This window comes from Hippopotamus amphibius, chromosome 2, assembly GCF_030028045.1.
Source record: "Hippopotamus amphibius kiboko isolate mHipAmp2 chromosome 2, mHipAmp2.hap2, whole genome shotgun sequence".
In the NCBI taxonomy this organism is placed as follows: Eukaryota; Metazoa; Chordata; class Mammalia; order Artiodactyla; family Hippopotamidae; genus Hippopotamus; species Hippopotamus amphibius.
Window position 1 is genome coordinate 97,112,793 of NC_080187.1, and position 26,777 is coordinate 97,139,569.

General features: G+C 39.1%; 1 protein-coding gene and 1 long non-coding RNA gene across 2 annotated transcripts in view; both read right to left on the bottom strand.

The window, feature by feature from the left end:
- Positions 1 to 26,777, bottom strand: part of LOC130845051 (uncharacterized) — a 77,676-nt gene that overhangs the window by 35,041 nt on the left and 15,858 nt on the right. Inside the window, exon 2 of the long non-coding RNA XR_009051316.1 lies at positions 6,593 to 6,646. This is a non-coding gene — a long non-coding RNA (uncharacterized LOC130845051). The remainder of the gene's footprint in view (positions 1 to 6,592; positions 6,647 to 26,777) is intronic.
- Positions 10,146 to 10,526, bottom strand: LOC130845050 (non-histone chromosomal protein HMG-14-like). The gene has a single exon (XM_057721637.1). It carries the CDS (start codon positions 10,524 to 10,526, stop codon positions 10,254 to 10,256), a length of 273 nt encoding a protein of 90 aa, XP_057577620.1. The 3' UTR covers positions 10,146 to 10,253.

Below are 26,777 nucleotides of genomic sequence, written 5' to 3' on the forward strand. Positions count from 1 at the left end.
GCACCATTTTTACTTGTAAGAATGATAAACAAACTATGGTTATTCAGAATTGGGTAATGGCAGACATTTTCTTGAATTTTGGAACCCCTGTATCTGCCAGCATTATTAGCTTGACAGCTTTTCAATACTTAAAAACTTTTCTGATAAGATTGATAGTGCTATTAATAAATGTCATTTTAAAATTTTGTATAATCAAATATGTCAACATTTGAAAGACCTACATAAATCGGTAAACCAATTTATTTTGCATCAAAAGCCACTGTTAAGAAAATGAATAGGCAAGATACAGACTGGGAGAAAAGACTTGCAAATAACATATCTGACAAAAGACTGTTATCCAAAATATATAAAGTCCTGCAATTCAATATTAAAAAGGCAAACAACCCAATTAAAAATGGGCAAAAGATTTAAACTGAGATTTCAAAAAGGAAGATATAGGAATGCCATAAACACATGAACAAGTGCTCAAAATCATCAGTCAATGAGATACTGCTGTAAATGCATAAGTGGCTAAAATAAAAAGACTGATAATACCAAATATCAGTGAAGACATATAACAATTGAGATGCTTATATACTGCTACTAAACTAAGCTGTGTTGAAAAACATTACAGTAGTGGTTGCCTTTTGAGGGAGAGGTATGTGGGGAATGTCTGACAAGAAGCATGAGTGAACTGTCTGGGAAGATGGGAATATTTTATATTTTGATAGGGGTTTAGGTTACCCAAGTACATGCATTTGTCAAAATTCATTGAGTGGTACAGTTAAGATTGTGCATTCCCTATATGTAAATCTTACCTCAGAAAAAAACCCATAAATAAATATTGAAATCTAATTAATACTATGCATGCTGAAGTACTAGATGAAGTATACTGATGTTTACAAGTTACTTTGAAATACATCAAAAAAAAGATGGACTGATGGATGGAGGGATCAATAAATAGATGGTTAGATAAATATGTGATAAAGCAAATTAATTGCTAATTGTAGAATCTAGTTGATGAGTATGTACGTATAATTCACCATGCAGATGTTTCAATTTTTCAGTATATTTGAAAATTTTCCTAATAAAATGTTGGGAAAAAAACTATGCATTAGAAAAGCCTAATAGGAAATATACAATTGAATTCAGATATTGAAACTTTAGAAGACTTTTCAAGTTATTTATAATTTTGCATATTAATCTTAACAAAAAAATGTACTTCATATTTTTTAAAACTTTCTACATTTATTTCCATGAGGCAGAAACAAATAGCTGTTTTTTTATCTTATACTAATCAGTGGAATACAACTTTCTAGTTAAACAATTAACCCATTTTAAATGTTAAAGACATGAGAAAATAAACTTTATTGTCACTAGTTAAATTATTTTAATAAGGATAAATTACTTGAAGCACATTTTCTTTGAGCAGTCATAGGACATTATACGAATTTCAGGGGTCAGAGTTTAGATGTCCTCAAGAGCTTCATTTTCTAATTACAGCGTAGGTACTAAGCAGTTGTCACTTTATTTAGAAAATATAACCTATTAGAGATATCTTTAACATGGCTATTAAAATGCCTGCCTCACTTTACAAAATACTATGAAATAAAATAAAATGATGGATATAAAGACACTTTGAAAAATTAAAGTTGTAAAACTCTGCTGAGATGTTATTAAAGCACTTTCCTCTCTTAGTCCATGTTGATTACTGGCCTTTAGAAAAGCATAAATATTTACTTTTATGCATTCGTCAAAATATTAATTAAATCCTGCAGTCCTTTTGATTGTAAAAAATGATTGTTATTACTCACTAAATTACCCTAGTTTTGTCTGTTCAAGAAAAAAAAAACCTTAAGGCTATAGGGATCTTGCCTCACTTGATTGCTTCCAGAGTGCCAAGTAGTGACAGTGTTGAAAATTGTGCTTTCTTCATTAATTAGGGATAATTGCTGGTTAATCAGATTACGTAATTTCCTTTTTCTTTGGGAAAAAGGCAAATAGATGTTGTGTTTTAAAGTGACACTTCCATTTCAGGAGGAAGTCCACTAAGCTGGGACAAGAAATGTCAAACTCCAGGTTTTAGTGTCCCCATTTATCCATCTAGGCAAAGCTAGATGAATTTTCTGAAATTGAAAGTACTCCATCTTTCTCTGCTATTGACTAATTCTCTAATCCCTCATTTCTATACAACTTCTAAACTGAATCTAAAAAACAGGAAAAATACGGAGAAAGGCCCCAGTTAATTTAAAAATCAAACAACAAAAAAATTCCCTAACCAGTTTTCCTTGAATCTATCACTTGCTTCTTCTCTGAGCTATTAGTTCTTTCCTAGAGTTTAAAGTTGTTGTTGCAAACTTATCTAGATTGAACTCAGATCTCATTTATCCCTTGCCTTTGTTTCGTATTAAAACAAATCCAAAAATTTCCTGAGAAGTGTTCTCATTTTGAAAAATTGAAAGAGAAGCCTCTAGTTTAAAACTTTTGCCTTAAATCAGCTTCTTTTTTAAAAGAACGCTTATTGTTATAGAGATCCACAACATAGTAAAGTTTAAAACCACAAGGAACTTCTTTTCTTGAGTCACCTTTTCTTACCAAATAGCAGTTCTCACCAAGTGATTTCCTTTCAGGGCACATTTTACTCACTGATTACAAACTCCTACAAACAAGTGGGGTGGGGGTGTGTGTGTGTGTGTGTGTATGTAAAATCCAAAATCAGAAACTCACCTACAATTGGACCAATCAGTTCCTACTCGCCAGACACCCAACATACTCATAAGCAGGAACTGTCATTAAAATGTAGTGATATTGTACGTTCTTGAAAAGAAATATGAGGTAACTGAGATATTGTTTTCAAGAGCCTAATTAGAAAAATGGAATATTTTTCACACATGGAAATAATGTTATTTATTCTGCAAGTCAGTAGGCTGTCCTTTTGAAGTATGTGACCTAACCTGCTTACACACTGTTCCTTACAGTAAGTTAGATGATTGTTCTCAACTGTCCCCTCCCTCTGCCATGTGAACGTCTAATGAGAGTTACTGCCCCATCCCACTGACACCGAGTATAGTCATGTATATGACTTGCTTTGGCCGACTGAATAACAGCAAATGTGAGTACAGGCCTTAAATGAGTGGTTTGACTTGGCCTCTTGTGCTTGGTGACCCATCAGGAAAAGAATGTCCCTCATGTAGCTAATGGGATTTTGAGGACACATGGAGCACAGCTGATCCCAACCTGAAGCTTTGATACAAGCCTAGCTGACCTGCAGAAACAGGCCAGTGCTAGCTCATCTATGAACCATGAACAAGGGAAATAAATTCTTGTTTTTTATGAGCCACTGAGTTGTGAGGCTCTTACTTGGCTTTAGTATAACAATAGCTGACTAATGTATCCCATACATTGGTGTGCTCAGTGGCATACACGTATTTGAAAATTGAGTAAGAGTCATATCCTTATATTAACTCTTGGTCCCACAATCTGCAACAGCAAGGAGCTTTGGAGACTCAAATAATCAAGCACACCTCAATAACCAGTGTTTCCTGCTACTACCAATGGGGACCCCAGACAAACTGCAAATACTAGATAATTTTCCATAATATAGCTGGAGAAGGAAAACAGAGTAAAGAAGTCAACCAAAATGTGCAAAAATTCTAGCTTCTGCAAGAGTCCAAAAGAAATAGCAAGAGCAGGAAAGAAGGTTTTTATTTAACCAAGCAATCTGCCTTCTGTCCCACTGGCCGAAGAATCAACAATGTAGTCTGGCTCTGAATTTCCCTCTGGGTGTCAGAGGACCTGGAGTGTCTTACTCTGCCAGCATCTCCTCCCTTTTCCTCTCTTTCATTTGTAACTAGCCACATTAGTACCTTTTCTTCCCAGAGCTCATTGTGGTAAGCAAGGTACCCTAGAGAAGAGGAAAGGGGGTTTATCTGTTAGCATCTTATTGTTACTTCAAAATTCTGCTTCTGGAAACGCTCCTTTTCTTCTCCGTGGTTTTTGTTAGAAGAGCAGCATGGGAAGGAATAAGGGGGTGGGTATATACTTGAGGCGCGTATTTTTAGAGAGAGGCTTTTACATTCACATTCTTGCCACATTCCCCAAAAGATTATAGTAATAGTTGTATATTTCTGCTGGCCAAGGTTAGTGATGCAGTTCTTGGCAGTAGTCCAGATGAAAACATTTATATAGCATTTTTTGGTTTAAATATGAGGCACTGGGTTATTATCTTGATTAACTACAAAACTCTTCTCTCATCTTTCTACCATAAGAATAATTTTAGTGTATTTCTTTGTATACATGATTTTTTATATACCGCAAGAATCTTTTATGTGGCTACAAACTAGTGAGTCTCAGCATGTTTCTGCTTCCACCCCAATGACCTACCTAGGATTCTTCCTCTAGGACCACCTAGATTACACAAAGTGTTGTTTTTGAAATCATTACTTGTAACGGTCGCCTAATCTCCCACTGAGTGGGTGTGCTAAAATCTAAACTAAACATAAACATTTCCTCTTGGATTTTTACACTATGAACAATTTTTCACTATTACAAATAATTTTCCTGTAACAGACTGCAAATTTTCATCACATATTTTTAAACCTTTTCATTATTTCCTTAGCACAATTTCCCAGAAGTTTCTACTGGGCCAAAGGATATGATTTTATTTTTAAATCATAGATATTACTAATTGATTTCTAGGAGATTTTTGCAATACCAATGATAATGGATGAGAGTACTGGTTTTACTCCTTCCCAACAAATATTAAATATTATTATGGGTGTTGCTTTATTTTTTTGTAGCTAAATGAGTGGAAGAAAAAAGGTACCTCATTATTGTTTTAACTGTTATTTCTTTTTTAAGAACTTTTATTGAGATACAATTGACATACAATAAACTGCATATATTTAAAGTGTACAATTTGATATTTTTTTTCTTATTAGTAATGTATATATGGCAATCCCAATCTCGCAATTAACTGTTACTTTTTAAAATTAAAAGTGAAGTGGAACATCTTAACTGGATGATCTCCTCAATATCTAGTTACTTTGCCACAAAAGAACAGAAGTAGCTTTCACACAGCACCTATCAACAGGAAAAATGTACCTACCGACTGTCTCTTTTTTATGTGGATGCTTTATGTGGTTTTTTCTATGGATGTGTATATAAGCCTGTTCTCACAAAATGAATCTGTAAATTGGGAGCGTTCCTATTTTAAGAAAGCAGTGGTACTCTTTCTGAAAAACTAATTGCTGGAACATTTTACCAGATTTACCTTGATCCAAAAGCATTGAGTTTATAGAGGAATCTAATCAACTTAGCAAATCAGCCAAGAACAACAGAACATGACAGATCAAATTCCATTTGAACAAATACCACACAGACTGGGTAATGCCAGAGGGCAGAAATAGGACCAATGAGGGGAAGCTGAAGGGAGACAAGATTTTTACTAAGGACAGGAAGGACTTCCTAACAATTAGCTCAAGCTCAAAGTGGATAGGAGGGGTCCTAAGAGGGAGTAAGTTTCTTATCACTCTGGTCCAGAAAGCGTATCGGGGATAGTTTGGAGTACTGTATGGGTGTGGGGGAGGCCTGATGGGGAGTAGCATGCAGAGCCTCCAAAGTTCCTTCCAACTCTCTTCCCTACAGCAACTCTTGGACCTGGACCTCTTGGTCCCAGGAATAGGGACTGATTTGTATAGGAGAGAGAAAAGAGGAAGAACCTGTCTTGCTCTACTTGTGGGTGGGGCTGACCCTAGCCAGAATTTTGAAATAGTTAGACTTTGTCGTTGACATCTTCCCACTTCCCTTTCTGTACTTTTGCTTACAGTCTCATCCAGACCTCAGCCTCCAAGCAGGACCACTCCTACTGCATTACTTCTCCATCTCCAACCATTTCAAATGTTCCATTCTTTTAACATAGCTAACCTCAACTAAGCGTTGAAAGGAAAGCAAATTTGTTTAAACCATTTCACTTTAAAATGTGAATGACTGATAGCCTCATGACCTTCCCAGACAGATATGAGTTTTCAAAACAAGATGTTTCTAAAACCAATGGCAGGGATTTCCCTGGTGGTGCAGTGATTAAGAATCCACCTGCCAATTCAGGGGGCATGGTTTCCATCCCTGGTCTGGGAAGATCCCACATGCTGAGAAGCAACTAAGTCCGTGTGCCAAACTACTGAACCTGTGCTCTAGAGCCCGTGAGCTACAACTACTGAAGCCTGCATGCCCTAGAACCCACGCACCACAACTACTGAGCCCATGAGCCATAGCTACTGAAGCCCAAGCACTTTAGGACCTGCGTGCCACAACTACTGAGCCCTTGTACTGCAACTACTGAAGCCCTTGTGCCTAGAATCTGTGCTCTGTGACAAGAGAAGCCACCAGAATGAGAAGCCCACACAGGGCAACAAAGAGTAGCCCCCACTCGCCAAACTAGAGAAAAAAGTCTGTGTGCAGCAATGAAGATCCAATACAGCATAAATAAATAAATAAATAAATAAATAAATAAATAAATAAATGAAACCGAGGGCATCTTTAACTGACAAAACATGGTAAATTAAACTCCAATTAATAAACCTTCTAGGATTCGAGTTCAAGCACCATTACTTACTCTCTGGTCAAGTTGAAGAAATTACTTAGTCACTCTGTGCTTCAATATTCTCACCTGTAAATGAGGAAAATATATTATTAAACCAAAAACTGTACATAACCTACCTACCATGTTTGACATTTATCCTCTCTGCAGTCTCCCAGAAAGAAGTAATCATGGATTTCTTGCTCTCTTCCTTCTGTCTCTATTTCAACGTTCATAACCCATATTCCCTGGGCTGGGAGGTGAGTATCCAAATCAGAGAATAGGCAGCTGAGATCCCAATGTAAAAGGAGAACTTTCTCAATTTCAGCTGCCTCTGCTATCATTTTCTATTGCATTATTTTCTGCCATTACATTTTTCACATTTTCCATCCTTTTTTGTATTTATTTTTGTTTGATTGATTGCTGGATTGGGAGGTTAAATTTTGATTGAAGTATTGCTTAATGTATTTTCAATATCCCTTATTTTCTATACACATAAGGCTATAGGTTTCCTTCTGGGTAGCATGTTGACTATAAACCACAGATTTTGTAAAGTAATGCTTCTTGTCTATTCATCTTTACATGTTAGGTAATTTCCATTTGATTTTCTCCTTAACCCAAGAGTTATTTACTAATGTGTTTTAATTTTTTTTAATATACAGCTTTGGTGGATATTATTGATTTGTGATTCATGAGTAGCCTTACTATCTCTATATTCACATAATAAATACATGTAGCACTTTAGACATTAGAAGGCAGAAGCCATCTGGTGGCTCTTTCTCCCCTATTTCCTCTCTATATATTTAGATCTCTATAAATGACACTAACTCTTAAAAGTTTATATTAAGTACAAGTGAGCTATAATTGAAAGGATGCCTCATTAAATATATTTAAAAAATAAATAACACAGTATAGTGCTTTCAGTAAACAATAGCAATATGTATCCACTGAAATGATATCTTGCAACAATAAATCAACTGTGTTCTGTTAACGTGGTGAAAAATGATGGAAACTTGTAATTAAAACAAAAGTATGCTAAGCCAGAAAAATAAAACTCTTTTTTTGTGCATGTAATGCAACACCTTTGCAGATGTAAAACATTTATCTTCACACACTAAGCTAAAATTTGGCAATGTCTCATTAGTGGTTTAAACCAGGGAAGTATAATTATGTAACTGTTGCTATTTTTATAGCCACATTTGGGAGTTCTCTGCTGATTATAAGATTGCCTTATCAAAATGAGATAGGAGAACTGACATCCTCCCAAACTGGGTGACTTGTTTACTTATTTAAAAATGTATCTTTTTCCCACAGGTACTGGAGACCAAGTTAGCAGCCGTATTAATGTTAAAATTAAAAGACCACAATGCACCTTCACATTTGGGTCCTTTAGGATGACCAAATGCTGTGGTTTGCCCCAAACTGGGGGTTTCCCAAGACACAGAACTTTCAGTGCTAAAACGGGGACAGTCCTGGACAAACCAAAATAATTCTACATATTTCCTACCGATAAGTCACAACATTATCCAGGGCCGATCTTACAAGCAGGCAGATTAAGCTAACTATCATTGACTTTGTACAATTTAGGGCTACCAGAAAGGCCTTTCTGTCTCCCAAATTACTCCGGTCTCTCATAGCACTATCCTCTTTACTGACCTGTGATTTCCACCATTAGTCATTCCTTACATTATCTTTTTTTCAACTAGAATTAGACATCAAAGGCCCAGGTATTACCTTTAGAAGGCCTTTGTTACAAAGCCCAAACCTGGGAAGGAAAATGCTTTTAGGACTTTCTTCTTATCTCATAACCCAAAGAACCCTTTGAAAAACATAAAAAACCAGTCTGATGAGGATGACACAAAATTATTTAGAGGTTTCCCTCTGTATCCCCAGCTGCCCCTTCTCTGCATCCTCCTTCAGGCTCAGTATCTTCATGCTGTCTCTCCTGTCTCCGATAACAAACCCTCTCCCAGATCTGGAGGTCATAAGTGGACCTACACTAAATTGTAAGGTTTAGGATGAGGTTTACACCTTCATATAGTTTAAAGAGTTACCTCTTCAAAGGACATATACATTTTAAGCGGGACCAAAGCTTCTATTTGTCTTAAGTCAAAGAAAATAGAAACAAAGGGAGAAATTTCAGGCACTGGTACTGGCAGCAGAAAATCTGCAGTGGCCCAGATTCACTCAGGCAACTACCTCCCCTAGCCCCAGTCATGCAGAGGGTACTGTGGAGCTCCTGCAGGTAGGAAGGCTTCCTTAGGGAGGTGAGAGAGTCCATTCATTCTTTCAACAAGCATTTGTTGAGCATTTACTGTATGCCGGGCATATTTGGTTACTGAGATCAACGAGATGCCCTTTCTACCCACAGGACCCTCTACAAGTACTGTACAAGTACAAGGACCTATACAAGTACCATATAGATGCATGCCTAAGGTCTCACAGAGCAGAAAGGAGGAACCCCAGTTGAAAGTAGCTGAGGGGAAGTCAGGGACGGCAGGATAGGCACAGTGAACACAGGATTATATCCCACAACACCTGTGTTCTTATAATAGGCTGAGAGAGAAAGCCACATCCAAGCAGCAAAATTCTCCCCGCTTTACCTAACCTCCCTCTGAAACCAAGTTTTAAACTCAAACTTTCTTTGACTATTTAAAAAGAAACCCTAAACATACAAGTTAGAAGAAAAAATATATACATAAATTATATAAAATTAAATTTAATAGTGTAAATAACACACAATTCTATGGGAACTGCAAACTCAAAAACTATTTTTCTAGGGAAGTAATGATTCAAAAATCCAAGCAAAAGGGAAGATTTCAGCTTTTGTGAGTAATGGGCTTGACTTTTTTTTTCTTTCATAACTGAGATTTTATTGGTTGTTTTGAGGATCAGTACACAGATATTTCAACTTGTACACAATTCTTAACATACGTACCAAAAATCTAAAAAATCATGTAAATGTGATTCTTTTCTGAACAGTTACTCCAGTGATTTTCCATCTTAAAATTTGGAGGCAAGTTTTCCTTAACAGGATATCAAGTACCAATATCTTCAAATATTGATACGCTATTACATCTGAAGTCCCACTAATTCACAATTTAATATCATATACACTACACACTCCAATTGTCAATAGTTCACAGCACATTAACAAAGTTACTAGAAGAACTGGACTACCACGACCAAAGATGTTACAGAGTGCACAAAATTCTGACCAGGAGAGCCCAGATCAAGGAGTGAGTAGTTTGCTTTAGGAAACAATTCTACCAAAAACAACGTGAGAGAGATGCAATTTAATTCAAGACATTAAATACACAACTGACTCCAAACTGCCATCTAGTATGCTTTGTATTACAGGATATAAAAGCTACCCCCTATCTATGGAATGTTAAGCTGACAGCCAAGACAATCAAAGCCTCCCATATTCAATATCCCACTATTTTCTGGTTGTACCAAAAAATAAACAAGCAGCAAATGATTTCACCTCTTTAAAAAAAGCATTTACACTTAAAAAATGGGATGAGGTGGGATTCCCTCCTTTTTAAAAAATGTTTCTAGAGCCACTAAAAAACTTGCATTTACAAAACAGTTGATAAACATATCCCTCTGGATTGTACAAGATGGGAGACAGGGACCACGGATAGGACCAGGTGTGTGATATTAATCCTACTTGGCTTCTTTCTCTCCTGCTTCATCAGAGGCTGGGGCTCTCCTCGTTTTTAGTTTCTCCTTTTTCTGCAGGTAAGTCTTCTTTAGCCTCTTGGTTAGCCACTTGGGCCTGTTTTCCCTTTGCTCCCCTTTTCCCTTTTGTTTGCACTTTTTTGTCTGAAGATTCATCTTTTCCTGCCGCCTTTTGTGGCTGCGTTTCCACTTGTGCGGGAGCCGGTTTAGCTGACAACCTCGCCGATCCCCTCTTGGGCTCCTCGTTCGCCGCCCCCTCGGCGGAGCGGACCTTCCTCTTGGGCATCGCGGCGGCGGGGCGGGCGCGTGCCGGGTGCCGGGGCCGCGGTGCGCCCGGAGCCTTGGCGGAGCTGGGCTGCCTGGCCGCTGCCGCTCCTCCCGCCGCCCGAGCCGCTGGGACCCGCGGCGGGGGCTTGACATTTTATTTCACAATGTCATTTGGCTTTTATTTCTCTCTGTTTCACTTTCCGGAGGTAAACGCTTGTCTCTAGTCCATTATTTCCACTTTTAATATTACATTATACGGTAACGAAGTCATCTTTCACGTTTCGTCTCATAATGAAAGATTTCAACCCACATTTCCTTCTCCTGACTTATATACCATGAATTTAGCTAAGTTAACTTAGGAAGTCGAAGTGTGCTCCTACTTATTTCAACAGCACAACTTGGCATTTTCTTCAGGAAGCACTACAAATTTTCAAGGAGACTATGTAGATTACTATATCTTACATTACCCACCTCCATGTTATCAGGGGGCAAACCAAGGTTTGTTAAAGTTCAGCAGCAAAATGGAACTCTTAGGCAGTAAAAAAGAATTACTCAGTGGAGTTGTGGACCCTTTCCTAAATCTCTTGGTCAGACACTCTCTTGATGTGTTTACTTAGAGGACAACCCTAGGGATGAGGAGATGGACTGAATTTTGAAGAACCGTCACACATTAGGTAGAGGTTGCAGGTGACCTCTAAGGGCCCTTCCAAGTCTAAGATTCTATAAAATTACTCTTTGGGATGTCTGAGAGTCTTGACTTGACAGGCCTTCATGTGGCCAGGTGAACCATGGATTCTGAGTTAATGTCTTCTTTTATCAGCTTTCCTGCAAGAAAACAACTGACTGACCCAACTCTTAAACCTGGGCTCCCTGCTTCTGCTGCCACCCCAAACCAGAAGTCAAACAGAAAATGAACAAACACTGAGTGAGCATGTTTTGTATACAAGCTGCTAAACTAGATTTGGGTGGATTTTTCAACAGTTGGCAACATGACGTGAACAATGAAAATTTTTAAACACCATGAAAGTTAAAAAAAAAACACAAAAGAATTAACAACAAAAAGATGTCACCAGGAAGTCTTGTACAGTGATATGGAGGTAAATAGTTTCAGATTCTCAAATTGTTTGCTAGTTATGTGACCCTGAGCAAATTACTCAATATCACTCATCTTTTAACCACATCAATAAAACGGGGACATTAATAGTACTTTCATTATAAAACTGCTGTGAGATCAAGTGAGGTGACTACGTAAAATGATTAACAGGATCTATACAGAGGAAGGATTTGAGCTTGAGTCTTCCATTTGCCCTTCTGTACCCTCTCTGCTCCTCTCCCCGCTCCCTGTGCACTGGGAAGCTGGCCTGTGTGCCTTCTGCCTGGGTTTGGTCACCTGAGAGCCCTGGCAGGAGAAGGAAGGAAGGAAGGAGAGTGAAGGTGAGATGTATATTCTCCAGCTCCCTGTCTGCAGGGTCGCCATGAGGCTGTCGAGGTCTCTTGACAGGTGGCCAGAAAGCCTATGAAGTGGTCCTGTCCACACAGCCATCAGGCCTAGATGAGGTTACCATGTCTGCCTTGGGTTACTGAACTCTGCCTCGTGGTTTCCTACACACTTCCCACAGGACTGTAAATAGTCCCTTTGTTACACTCTCATTAGATTACCCAATTGGTGTGTATCGTGTGATAAAGTAGCCAGTGAAGCACAGTAGCAACCCCAGCAGCAGCAACTGTAGTTATGATTATTTGGAGTATAAAGTTAAGCACCAAATGAACTTTACAGACACTGCAAAATACATACTGTAATGCGATAGATTCCCCCACCTGCAGCAGGTAGCTGGAACATCTCAGAAACAAACCATTTCCCAGTTCTCAGAATTTTTCATAACATACCTGAGGAATAACTTTCCATTTTAAAAATCTCTTGTCATTAGGGCTGCCCAATTTAGAAAACAAGAAAAACAATGAATAATTTTTTATTGTATGTCACAAATGTTGATGTTGTTCATCTGAAATTTATTCATTGTTTATCTGAAGTTCAAATTTAACTAAGCGTCCTGTGTTTTATTTTCATTGTTTCTTAAATGTGTATTTAAAAACACACTTGCCTTTACAACTGGGTGGGAAAGTCAAGCTTCATGATTAACCAGTACTTTCCCATGTAAAAATATGTTCACTATCAACCTGAGTACCCAAGTAATAAGTACAGAGAGGCCAATTCTGCGTCACATGCTACTGTAGACACATCAATTGTGTCTGCCCTTCCCTCTAGCAACTTTCAAGTAAAACTGCCCTACACACCCAACCCCACCCCTGCCCAAGGAGACTATGAGACAACCACTGAACGAGGAGAAGGACCACTGCCTGACAGTGAGGGATGTTATCTGGTACAGAAAGTTGAGCTGGACCAATCAGATTTCTCATATTTCTAGAGAATTTTGCTAGAGAGAATGAGGTGGTTAGCAATGGCAGCTGTAGGAGCTAAAAGAAGCCTTGATAAGCCTTATGCAAAATGCATTTGTAAGAAGCAGAAGTTGGGGTAGAGGAATATAGTCAACAAAAAGTGAAAGAATTCAAGTGCATAACAGAAAGACACAGACATACAAAGAGTAGCTAGGATCCACTGATGATGGCACGCCAGAGGAGGGCTCCATTCACTCAACAGCAAGGTCTCCAGAACCTCTCGGGATGCAGGACCAACCCAAGGCTCTTGTGTCTCCAAGACTCAAGGTGTCTTGTTTTCTCTTGAATGGTAAAGGATGCAACCTCTCTTTTACCCTTAAATTGCCCTCCTTTTTACTTGTGATAATTCAAGTGCGTCTCCTTGCAAACCAAAGCCCATAGGCTGCTGGGCCCCAGTCAGGTGAGGCAGTCTCCAACCTTGAAGAAATTCCCATGCAACCTCAGCCTTGTGGAGGTTCAGAACCTGTGGGAAGACATTCGGGAACCTTTTTGATGTGGGCCGAGCGATGGGATTCTTGAGCAGTGGAGGAGCTGAGGGTGCGGGGCGTGGAGACTAATATCACCCTGTTTGGTCCTGAGGGATGGCTGGTTAGCCAAAGACGGGTAAGATTCCTCAGAGGAGGAACAACCTAAGACAGGCACAGCCGCAGAGGGGCCAACAGGGGTGGTGCATAGAACCTTCCTTATATCACCGTGTTTGGCCCTGGAGGATGACTGGTTAGCCAGAAACGGGTAAGATTCCTCAAGGGAGGAACAACCTAAGACAGGCACAGTCGCAGAGGGGCCAACACGGATGGGGCACAGACCCCCAATATCTGAGAGAGGTCTCCTGCCCCCAGGGCTGTTTTGCTCTCCACCCCCAGCTCAAATCCACACCTGCTCAACTCAGACCCAGGAAGTAAACAAAGATAATTGCCTCAATCATGTGAGGCCTTTGACTGTTTATGAGTGTAACCTGAGAATGTAAGCCCACAAACTCAATAAAAGCAGCCTGGGATGAGTCAGCAGGGCTCTTGATCCGAGAGGTCTTGAGCCCCCCGGTCCCACTTTTCTCTTCAGTCTGTGTCTGTGTCTTCTTCAAGCTTGCGGCACCCGTCACTCACCTCGAGTCGCCGAGCTGGTCTCGGCAAGTGGCGCCCAACGTGGGGCTCGAAAGGCTTGAGTGACGAAGGTTCACGGAAAGTGAAATTGATAAAAGTAAAGAATTGGGAAGTGCCGTGAAGCCCCCAAGAGGAGAGTAAGAGGCCTCTGAGAAAATCCTGCCAGTAAGTAAATCTCTTGGGTAGTTTGTGTTCGGGGTAAAATATGGGAAATAAAAGTTTAGATTAATATCGACCAGATGTATGCCTGTTACGGCAGCTCCTAAGGGCAGGTGGAGTAAAAAGCAAGTGAAGGTCTTGTAAAAAGCAAGTGAAGGTCGATTGTTAGAAATTCTGTAAATAGTTGAGAATACTGTACATGGTTTCCTTCTTTAGGCTAACACTGGGTTTATGTACTTAGGGATAAGGTTGGGAACGAACTTAAAAAACTGCATTCTAAAGGGACTCCCGTACCAGGTTCTGTTTGGTCAAATGTGGTCTCTGGTTAAGTCAGTATTAGAGCCTCTATTAGAGCCTCTATGGGCTCCTGAGGGCTCAAATGATAGCTTTGATGAAGAAGCCGGTCCATCAGAGGACCGATGGGCATGTGCGGTGCCAAATGAAACTGAAAAACAAAAAGGAATTAGAATTCATACTGGAGTAATTGATAATGATTATACTGGAGAAATTAAAGTGATGATATCAACTTCGGTTCCATGGAAAGCCCATCCAGGTGACAGAATAGCACAGTTGCTTATTCTGCCATATTATAAGATTGGCAATAGTACAAAAGTAAGGAGAATGAGAGGCTTTGGAAGCACAGGAGAGGCTGGAGTTTTCCTCTCTGAAAAAATTTTAGAAACACGCCCGACGTGCTCAGTAACTATAAATGGAAAAGCTTTTAGAGGATTAATAGACACAGGTGCTGATGTTTCAATTATAAGCAGTAATCATTGGCCTTCTCGCTGGCCTACTTGTCCTGCAGACATTACAGTGGTAGGTTTAGGTAGAGCTCATGGCTTGCAGCAAAGTGCTAAAATATTGCCTTGTATTGGCCCAGATGGGCAGCCAGCCCACTTACAACCCTATATAGCAGACCTTCCAATTAATTTATGGGGAAGGGATTTATTGCAACAATGGAAGGCTGAAATCCACATTCCAACGTTAGATACTTATAGTATGCAAAGTCAAGAAATGCAAATAAATCAAGGATATCAGCCAGGGTTAGGTTTTGGTAAATATCATGAAGGGAAACTATTTCCCATTCCAGCTGAAGGTAATGCAAATAGAGAAGGTCTTGGATATCAGTCTTTTCACTAGTGGCCACTGTTCGTAAAAGCTTACTGCTTCCCCCAGCACCAATCCCATTGACCTGGAAAACTGATACACCTGTATGGGTTGAGCAGTGGCCTTTAACCATAGAAAAGTTAGAAGCTCTAACAGAATTAGTGACTGAACAGTTAGAAAAAGGACATATTGAAGAATCTTTTAGCCCATGGAACTCTCCAGTATTTCCAATAAAGAAAAAAACTGGTAAATGGCGTTTATTAACAGATCTCAGGGCAGTCAATGCAGTTATACAACCAATGGGGGCCTTACAACCAGGCCTCCCATCACCTAATATGATCCCTGCTAATTGGCCTTTAATAGTTATTGATCTGAAAGACTGCTTTTTCACCATTCCATTACATCCCAAGGATAAAGAAAAAATTTGCTTTTTCTGTGCCTGCACTAAATAATAAAGAACCTCGAAAAAGGTTTCAATGGAAGGTGTTACCTCAAGGCATGTTGAATAGTCCTACTATTTGCCAGAATTTTGTTGCTAAAGCCCTTGAACCAGTACGACTAGAATTTCCTAATTGTTATCTTATCCATTACATGGATGATATCTTATGTGCTGCTCCTAATCAAGATTTACTTACTTCTGCGTATATTAGCATGCAGCTTTGCCTTGATAGAGCAGGACTTAAAATAGCTCCGGAAAAGGTACAAATGCATAGCCCATATCAATATTTGGGCACAATAGTTGATAGAACAACTATTAGACCACAAAAGGTGGAACTGAGGTCAGATCAAATCCAAACTCTTAATGATTTGAAAAAACTCCTAGGAGATATTAATTGGCTTCGCCCATGCATAGGGATCCCCACCTATGCATTGTCTAACCTATTTGCTTTGTTAAAAGGAGATTCAAAATTAAATAGTCCAAGAACTTTAACATCAGCTGCTTTAGAGGAACTAAAACTTGTAGAAAATAAAATTCATTCTTCTCAATTACAGAGAGTAACTGTTAATCAGCCATTGCAATTAATTATATTACCTTCTCCTCATTCACCTACGGGGATATTAATGCAAAATGAAGGAATTGTGGAATGGTTGTTTTTAGCAAATACTATGGTAAAATCCTTGTCACCTTGTTTAGAATTATTAACTCAGTTGGTTCTGAAGGGAAGAACTCGAAGTAAGCATTTAATTGGAACTGACCCTTCACATATAATTATTAATTTAACTACTAAAGAAATTCAGGCTTGTTTCCAAAATTGTGTAAGTTGGCAAATTGCCTTTGCTGATTATATTGGAAAAATTGATAATCACTATCCGAAAAATCCCATTTTGCAGTTTCTTAAGAGAACTCAATGGATTCTACCTTGATATGTGGTCTATATCACATTCTACAGGACTTCCTTACAACCCCCAGGGACAAGCAATAGTTGAAAGAGCAAACCAACTACTTAAAAACATGCTCCAAAAACAAAAAGGGGGAATCACCCAAGGGCAACAAACAATTTTAAATAAAGCCTTATTTACTATTAATTTTTTGAATGTATCTGCACAGGCTACAGATACAGCAGCTGAGAGGCATTTTCGAGCCTCATCTAGGAATGTGACTCATTTTAATGATGCACAGCCGCTGATATGGTGGCAGGACCCATTGACTAATATCTGGTCATCAGGAAGGTTAATCACATGGGGAAGAGGGTTTGCTTGTGTGTCACCAGGACAAGGCCTGGAACCTGTGTGGATTCCATCTCGGAGAATTAAGCCATATCATGAGCGTTCCAAAGAAACGCCATTTTGAATGGGATGTAGAATCTCCAGAGATGAACTTTGTACATTTGTTTTCAGGTTTGAGCTTTGGATACTAAGTTTACTAATTATGCCATCCCTGATAGACCTTTGTGTAAAATAAAACGGATATGGGCTGACAGACAAGATCAGATTCTTTGGGATGTTTGCTGTGGGACGGAGGGTGTGATACTACTTAATGGTTCCTATGGAACAGTATGAAACTGGTCCCCTAAGGGGTATGCAGTCTCTAATGGTTTACACCAAAAAAACTCCTCCTGCAATCCCTATAAAAGGTTGTGATGGCATATACCAATACTGCCATGCACTCGCCCTATCCCATTTTATGGCTTAGGATTGGATTAGTACCTCCTTGGCCTCAATTAGAGGATGGCAGAGCTCAAACAGAAATATGGAAACTTCCCTTGAGTATAAGAACATTACAAATCTGGAATGGCCATGATGCCAGTGACACATCTGCTGGGATATGAAGCGGATGGTCTCACACTGGACATACAACAATTACAAACTAAAATAACTGACATGCAATATGATTTTTGCAGTCTCTACACCAAATTTGCTACTTTACAAAGTATAGCTGATGGATTAAAAGCATTGCATCCATTGGATTGGATAAAAGGCATGAATAGCAGTCTCCTAAGCATTTTGATACTTTTTGTTGTCTTTTAATTATCCTATGTTTAAGTTCTCAGGTGCACAGGAAGAACGCTCCAAGGATTGACTGAAAAAGAAATAACTCGAATAGGCTTATCTTCTCCTGCAGGCTTATCTTCTCCTACGAAAACAAAAAGGGGGAGATGTGGGAAGACATTCGGGAACCTTTTTGATGTGGGCCGAGCGATGGGATTCTTGAGCAGTGGAGGAGCTGAGGGTGCGGGGCGTGGAGACTAATATCACCCTGTTTGGTCCTGAGGGATGGCTGGTTAGCCAAAGACGGGTAAGATTCCTCAGAGGAGGAACAACCTAAGACAGGCACAGCCGCAGAGGGGCCAACAGGGGTGGTGCATAGAACCTTCCTTATATCACCGTGTTTGGCCCTGGAGGATGACTGGTTAGCCAGAAACGGGTAAGATTCCTCAAGGGAGGAACAACCTAAGACAGGCACAGTCGCAGAGGGGCCAACACGGATGGGGCACAGACCCCCAATATCTGAGAGAGGTCTCCTGCCCCCAGGGCTGTTTTGCTCTCCACCCCCAGCTCAAATCCACACCTGCTCAACTCAGACCCAGGAAGTAAACAAAGATAATTGCCTCAATCATGTGAGGCCTTTGACTGTTTATGAGTGTAACCTGAGAATGTAAGCCCACAAACTCAATAAAAGCAGCCTGGGATGAGTCAGCAGGGCTCTTGATCCGAGAGGTCTTGAGCCCCCCGGTCCCACTTTTCTCTTCAGTCTGTGTCTGTGTCTTCTTCAAGCTTGCGGCACCCGTCACTCACCTCGAGTCGCCGAGCTGGTCTCGGCAAGAACCCTACTATCAGGAAGGGTGGAGAGCGGCCATAAAAAGAAAATTCTGGCGTGTGCTACATCGTGGATTAACCTTGAAAACATTATGCTAAGTGAAATCAGTCAAACACAAAAGGCCACATATTGTGTGATTCCATTTATATGAAACATTCCAGGATAATAAACACAGAGAGACAGAAGACTAATAAGGGTTGGTGAGAATGAGGGATAGCTGCTGAATGGGTAGAGAATTTCTGTCTGGGATGATGAAAACATTCTGGAAATGGATAGTGGTGACAGTTAACACAACACTGTGAAAGTACTTAATGCCAATGAATTTTACACTTAAAATATTTAAAATGGTAAACTATATGTTACGTATTTTTTACCACAATTTTAAAAAAATTAGTATGTCTGAGTCCAGGGCTTCTGTGGATTTCCATATACCACTAAAACGATTCTAAGGCAGGGGAAACTGCTGCACATTAGAATTATCTGGGAAATATTTAAAATTCCCACTGTCAGGACCACATCTCAGACCTATTCAATCAGAATCTCTGGAGACTGGCATAAGTATTTTTTAAAATTCCCCAGTTTATGCAACCAATGTTAATATGCATACAAATAATCTGGACATCTTGTTAAAATGCAGTTTCTGATTGTAGAGCTGTGGTGCAGGCCACAGGTCTAACAAGCTCACAGGTGGTACTAGTGTTGCTGGTCTGTGGACCACACTTTGAGTAGCAATGCCCTAAGACTCATCCTGGCCAGTTATGTATGTATCCTTTTAACAAAAAAAATTACATCAGCACTTAAAAAGTGATTCTAAGACTTAACAATCTTCATTATTAGGAAGGTATTTATATCCAATCACATTTTCATTATCTATATTTCTTCAGCCTAATAAAACATTCCTCCATGGCCTTCCTCCAAAGGCCCAGATGTTATCATCAGCTACTTTGAATTATTAAATATTTCTTATCATCACTTCCGCTTTTGTCTGATTTCTCATGTTCCTGTAGATCTGAGTATAGATCCAGAAATATCCATTTAATGAGCTAAAGCTAATTCCACATCTTGGTTGCAGCGTATAAAATATAACTATCAACATTTTAGTGAGACTTGTGCCTGATAATTCAAGAATAAATTACACAAGATCTTGACAGTTTTGCTATTGATGTCCAAATCATTCCCTTTCCCAATATCAAGCAGTAATAAAGTGGAAAAAGTATATTTAAGACTCGCAGGGGAATCAATTTTAAAATGATGCCAATTATTTACAAATAAAATGACTTCATCACACACTTTTGTTGAAAAGATGCACAGACTTTAGGTTCCAAAGGATCTTAAACAAAATGCATGAGGTCTCCAGTAATGATTACAATTAGGAACTTAAATATTAGCAACCAGAGGTTTGAAAAACTAATTGGTGAGGCATTTGTAAACGAGGTGGCAAATGGGTGTTATTACAAAAACTTTTTTTTTAAAGTTCACTTTTAGCATCAACTTGTCAGATCATATATAAACCAAGGAGAACAGAAGAGGAATTTCAAAGTGTCACTCTAAATTAACTTTTGCCTAAAGCTGGTACATACAATCCCAGTTTAACTGGCAGAGTCCACCTAGAAAATACATAGTTCAAGAGCCACAAAAAGTTCATAAACCTGCAATGTGCAGCAGGAATGAATGATGGCAATGTACACATAAAGATGGTGTAAAATCTAAAATCATTGATGGGAGGAACAGGAGAGAATCAGACCAACTGAGCAAAGGTTTGTAATAATAATTACTCAAAATACTGCTAACTTAAGCAAACTCATGATGACAAATTTACGGGTTTAATTATCATATGTGATAATGTCGATTTTATAGCAAAAAGCATTGAGAGATGAGCATTTAGAGCAATAAATGAGGACCTAATATTAATAGAAGCCATAATAAATACTACAAAAAAATCCTGAATGTATGTTCCAAATATAGTCATAAATACCTAAAGTAAAAAAATAGAAATAAAGTAGAAATGTAACCATGATCAAAATTCAACCAAGATTTTAATCATCTGCTTTCAGAACACTAGCAAAAAGAGCATTAATAAGGATATTGCATATACGAGGGTGAGTCAAAAATTATCTGCACTCTGGCTGTAGAATGCATAGAAGTTTTACTATAACTGGAGTGTGGATAATTTTTGACTCGCCCTCATATTATATATGAATAATTTATCATACTGCTCAGTGCCTCTTAGATAAAGGTTTGCACGGCAAATTCCTCTAAGAGCTCATGCCCAAGACATAATTTCCTCTCATGATGAACGGATACTCTTTTTTAGCTATACAAACCTTTAGAGCTATTCCGGAAAAATTGAAAAATATAAAATCCATGTAGTTCCTGTTTTGTTGAGGCTGCTAGAAAGCTCGGGGCCAAACTTTGATCTTAATGATGTCATTTTCTTCAGCCACAACTTTTTAATATAATATCAATTTTCTCCCTCTCACTTTGATTTCTGCCTTTTAACCTGTATTATTGGCTGTTAATCTTAGTGCATCTGTGCTTTTATTCTAAGCCACCTCAAATCCTTTTTTGAAAGTATATCATACAAAGTAAATCAGTAGAAATGCGGATCTGAACATGGCATCTAATAAAACAGAACAAATTGTACAGACCTGTTGGAAATCCCTGGCCATCCTCAGAATGGGCTCTTTTGAGACTGGACAGGACCAGGCAGGCTTCCCTGGGCTGAGGCTTTTAAAAGACTCCTCGTCATTTGCGTAAACCAGCATCAAAGTGTACAGCCCAATCCTGGTTCAGATGTGAGATCCTTTCACTGACCCTGTCATATAATCCCTGCTGCTCTGGTTTGAATCCAGATCTCTGACACGCCTTGTGTACATGAAGTGGTCCATCTCCTTCCCAGTTCCTGGCTTACTGTCTCTACTTTGGCTCCACAGCACTGATCTTTTTCCAACATTTACTGGCATCCTTACTAAGAACCATTCTTACGTAGTGAATCCAGCAAGCTGCCTAATTCCTCCATGAGCCAACTCTCCTCCACTGCCCAGATCTGATCAAGCCAGCCTTGGTCCTGGCACTGCAGGGGACAGCATGAAAGTCACATGGGAATCAAGGGAATTCAAAACACATGCTTTCTTTCCAAGTGTCTCTTTCAATAAAATGTGGATTATAGAATAAAAAATAACCAAAAAAGCACTTCGTAATTATAAAAAAGTATCAGTTCTATATGATGATGTATAACTTGGAAAAAAACAAAGACACATAGAAATGCTAATAATGTCTCAAAATCTGTGCAAAGAAAAAAAATTACAAACTGTCTTAGCCTCATTATCTCTCCCCAATTAGAAGCACAACCTTCCAAATTTCTTTTATATACCTCATTCACTCACTTATCAGTTACTGAGCATCTACTGTGTGTCGGACCTGGGCTGGGCACAGGGATACAAGGATGAAGGAGAAAAAAAGAGCTTACTGTTCAGTGGAGGAGGCAATTCTACTTATAAAAGAATAAGTACAGGATGTTTAGAAGCGCAGACAAGAGTCCTCTAACTGCCTTGTAAGAATGGGATGAATTTCCTGAGGAAGGGAGACCTGAAGGATGAGTAAGGGCAGGGCAGGACAGAAGCTGTGTGGGCAGGAGAGAAAGTGAACTAGAAATGGGAGCTGGTAGAGATGAGAGAAGTAGACAGGTGTGAGAGTTAAAGATGAGGTAAAATTGATGAGATCTGATGGCTAAACAGTAAGACATGGGTGGGGAAGAAGCATGGATAATATGCAGGGTCTGGTTTTGGCAGAAGGGTGGTGCCCTTCACTGTGACAGGAAATATAGGAGGAGCATGACTGGGAGGCATTATGATACACTGGGTGAGCTATGTTTCTAAGTGATGGAGGAGAGAGAGAGAGAGGGAGAAGAAAAAGGGAGAGGGAGAGAAAAGGAGAGGAAAAGGGGGAAAGATGGTAGAAGGGTTGAAGATGGATGATTCCAGATTACTGACATCTCTACTGACCACAGATGCTGGAGGGAAAAATGAAGGTCACTCTAAACATACACTTGCTTTTTCTTACTAGTTGGTTATTGACTCTATACCCTATACCCGAAAACCTAAAAGATTCCATTTCCCTAGGCTTGGAGAAAAACTTGGCAAAATCATCTTCTTGGCCCAATTCCCCTGGACCCGCCACTCATGGAAAGGAGGTATGATAACCCAAAAGGAAAAAACAGAAAAAGAGGCATTCTGTGGAAGTCTTGGAGCTGCAGCCTGCAGACCTCTACTTCTCTAGTTCTTATTTGGCTTTCTAAGGGTGGGTATAGGGTACACCTCTTCCCCAAATAGAGGGTTCAGGCACCTCTCAGTGCAGCAGCACGTAGGGGCCCATATGACCAAGAAACAAGCCAAAGTAGATTAGTGGGCCACAAATAGGCTGGATGAAGCAAACTGATGCCAACATCTTAAGAAAAAGTGTTGTACTCAAAGGAGTAGGAATTTTACAGGAGAGAGAATGAACATTGATCCTAACTTCAAATATGGGAAAAGGCCTTTATAACCTTTGATTTAAACTGTCCCAATACATGTGATTCATGGAGTAAAACTAGCTGGAGTATAAGTAAAAATGTTTAGTTCCTAGAGGTGTTTGATAAGTCCCAGAAGTGGAAAAACCATTCATATTTCTCCTTTGGCCCGCTAACAGCTGACCTAGGTACCCAGCAGTACCGAAGGCGTGGTACCTAATTCAGAGCAACCAACCAGAATCCCGCTGTGAAAGATCTCAGGACAGCCAATGGGGTGTTTTTGAGAGGAAGAAGAAAACAGAGGCAGCCTTTCACCCAGACATGGAGACAGTGTTAATTCAAAGTAGATGAGGATAGGGAAGGACTTTCTCTTTCAAATCTACACACACACACACACACACACACACACACACACACACACATCCTACTACCTTCTGAACTCTGGAGATATTAGTCCAAATATCATTTAAAATTATTCCTTAACCAGTAAAAGATTCAGATTATTGAAATGCTCGATGAGTCAATGAATACCACTTCCTAGGAAATTTACAGAGTACCTCTGTGTAAATTATCAGACCTTGCACAGGCTTAGTCATGTGTTCATGGGATTATAAGGGTAGGACCTGTATGACCTATGGCCTCTCAGAGTCTAGGACAAATAACAGGTGTGCTCTGTCTTAAGTTTGACATAAGGAAAGTAGAGTAATGGCCTGCCAGGCTCTGACAAGTATTTCCTCTTCTAGATTTTTTCCTAGCATTTCTCTGTGCAGTTAACCCAACACAGAAACTAAGTCCTTTCAAGGACTCCATCCAAGAGAGACCTTTACCATCTTCCTCTAAGAAAGTGTCCTTTGCCATCTTTTTCTAAGAGAATATAATAATCTATTTCAGGGAAGCATAAAAGACAACTGGGTAAGGGGTAGAGGGAGGAAGGCCTTCAAAGTAGGTCCAGACTCAGATTTAGAAAGAAGGTCTTCACTTTTCCAGAGATCAGTTTTCTCACCTAAATGTCTGCACTAGCCTCCTAATTTAGGGCCCCTGGAGCTATACTATACAGGGGCCCTGGATGAATACTGTTGCTGTGATTGAGAATAAAATCTGACTCTAAGCTTCCCAGAAGCCAGTGTAATGAGGAAAGTTTGCTAAGAATTGTGTGTAGTTAGCTGAGAGAAAGAACTGTGAAAATGTCTGAAAGGAAAGAGGTTTTCCTAGTACTGAATTCTGAGTCAAATTCCTTGCAGGATACCCTATACAGGAACAATGAGTGATTTGTTGGAGTTGTTTTGCAAGTGAAAAAGCTAAAATAAAATTGTTTTATCTTGTAGTAACCACTACTACAAGATAAAGTAGAAAGATTAAAGTAGAAAGCATAATATTCAAATTTAATGCGTGAAGGAGATTCTGTTTGGAGTTGAGCTGAGTTGGTCCAAGTTAACAGTCTTTCAGGAGTTGAACTTGACTCAAAGACAGAATTTAAAGTTAATAGAAGAATGTATATAGATAGTATCTCCTTTGAGTTCTATTTCCTAAATTCATATCTCTTAAAGGGGATTTTAATAGGAGCTGTGAAGATTCAGATTATTCTCTCTAGCAAAAGCCTGACGTGTGGAAGGTATGCCAGGATCAGAAAACTATATCCTGTGGGCCTAATATGACCTACCACCTGTTTTTGTATGACCCATGGGGAAAGAATTTTTTTGCATATTTTTAATTGTTGGAAAAAATCAAAAGAAGAATAATATTTTGTGACATGAGAATAATACAAAATTCAAATTTCGATTTCTATAAAGTTTTATTGGAACACAGCCACTCATTCACTTACATCTTATCTTGTTTCATACTACAATGTGAAGTAGTTGCTACAGAGACTGCAAAGTCTGAAATATTTACTACATGGCCCTTTACAGAAGAAGTTTGCCAACATCTAGAACATACAGCTGATTTATAACAGACTGTAAGCTCTTGAGATCAGACAAGTAAATGATAGAATTCCCTAGTGGGAGCCATTGTTGGATGACTAGGTCCAAAATAATTTAGAGAGAGAGCCAGAATTTCCTTAAGTCTCATTTAATCTTTTACCATTTAGTGGTGGCTTTCCTCCTATTTGTGCAGATGAGGAAATGGACCTCAGACATTAAGTGATGGAACAAACAGATTTCAGGAAAAGATAGTACAACAAAGCAGGACTGTAGAATCTTCACTGGCAACATTGTTGAAAGCAATAAAAACAGAAGAAAATCCAAAAATTTACCAAACATGTAATCAAACATGAGACGGTACTGTGGATACTTCCAATCTTATAGAAGATTGATCTTATGCCATAGGCTTCAAAACTTGGTTGGTATCCAAGGGAAAAACAGAAGCATAGCACTGAGGAAAGTAAGTCAACAATGTCATAAGAACGCATTAATTATCCTCAATTTGTAAATAAAGTGAGAGATGAATAAGCAGTTCTGGGAAAAGTCAAGTCAGGGTTTGAAGGGACAGAAAGGTCTGCTGGGGCTTGTCATTTTCCAGGGTGCTGTGCTGAGTCAGGGGAATGAGTAAGAGCCCTTGGAAGTAGGATATGCCATTGGCCAAATGCAGTGAGCTCTTTGATCTCCCTCTTCTGAGGTTCCACAAAATCTCAGCAGATGTATAAGAACCCAACTAAAGACTGCACTCGGTCCAGACTAGAGCTTTCCTCTTTCATACCCATACCCACACTCTTGGTTTTCAGAAAAGTGGATAGAAAGCAACATGTTGCTCCTAAAAGAGGTAGAATGGGAAAGATAATCTGTTCCCAGTCAAGGCGGAAACAATGACAATTTGAATTGATGGCATGAAGGAAAACAAAATCAGAGTTAATGCCAAAGAAAAACACAGAGAAATTAAGGAAGTTGAGACAAAAGATGACAGACCAAGAGAAAAAGGATTGTCAACTTTGAGGGACACAACTGCGTTAGTCTCAAAAAACTCTTCAGCAAATTAAGAGAATAATACAAAGTTCAAAGGAAAGGGTAACCCAGGAATATCACAGACTGCAAAATTGTTTAAACAGGCATATATTATTTCTCCAAGTTTCAGAGAAATCATATCACAGAGAATCCATAAAACTCTTTTCGGAAAAACTACTTAACTACGTAGTCCAGCCTACCAAAGTTGAATTAAACTATTTCAGGAATGGAAATGTCATGGTAAAAGGGTTAATGGTGATGACAGAAGTCTTTTATATATTAAGACTCTACAGCGGTGATCATTTTGTAATGTATAAAAATATCAAGTCACTATGTTGTACACCTACCTGTACACTTGTGTTGTAAGTTAATTATACTGCAAAAAATTTTTTGAATAATTTTTTAAATTCTTAGGAAAACAAAAAACAAACAGAGAAGACTGCACAACTGGGGGAATTACAATCGTAATCCAGAATGCTAATATTATAATTCTTAACGATGTTAAAATACATGAGCAACAAAAAATAAATGCCAAGGGAGGTGGGAGCAAATATAAGCATCATATTACCTCCTTCCCCCAACAAAGAGTCCATCTGTACTGTCTAAAGTTAAGCATATTTTATTTTACAAGTTACCAACTTAATGATTTTCATAATTCCTTTTCTTAACCCTAGAGGGATATTCTAGAAAATATTCCTTGTAGTGAAAAAAATCATCTGAGGTTTACCAACCCCTTCAGTTTCTG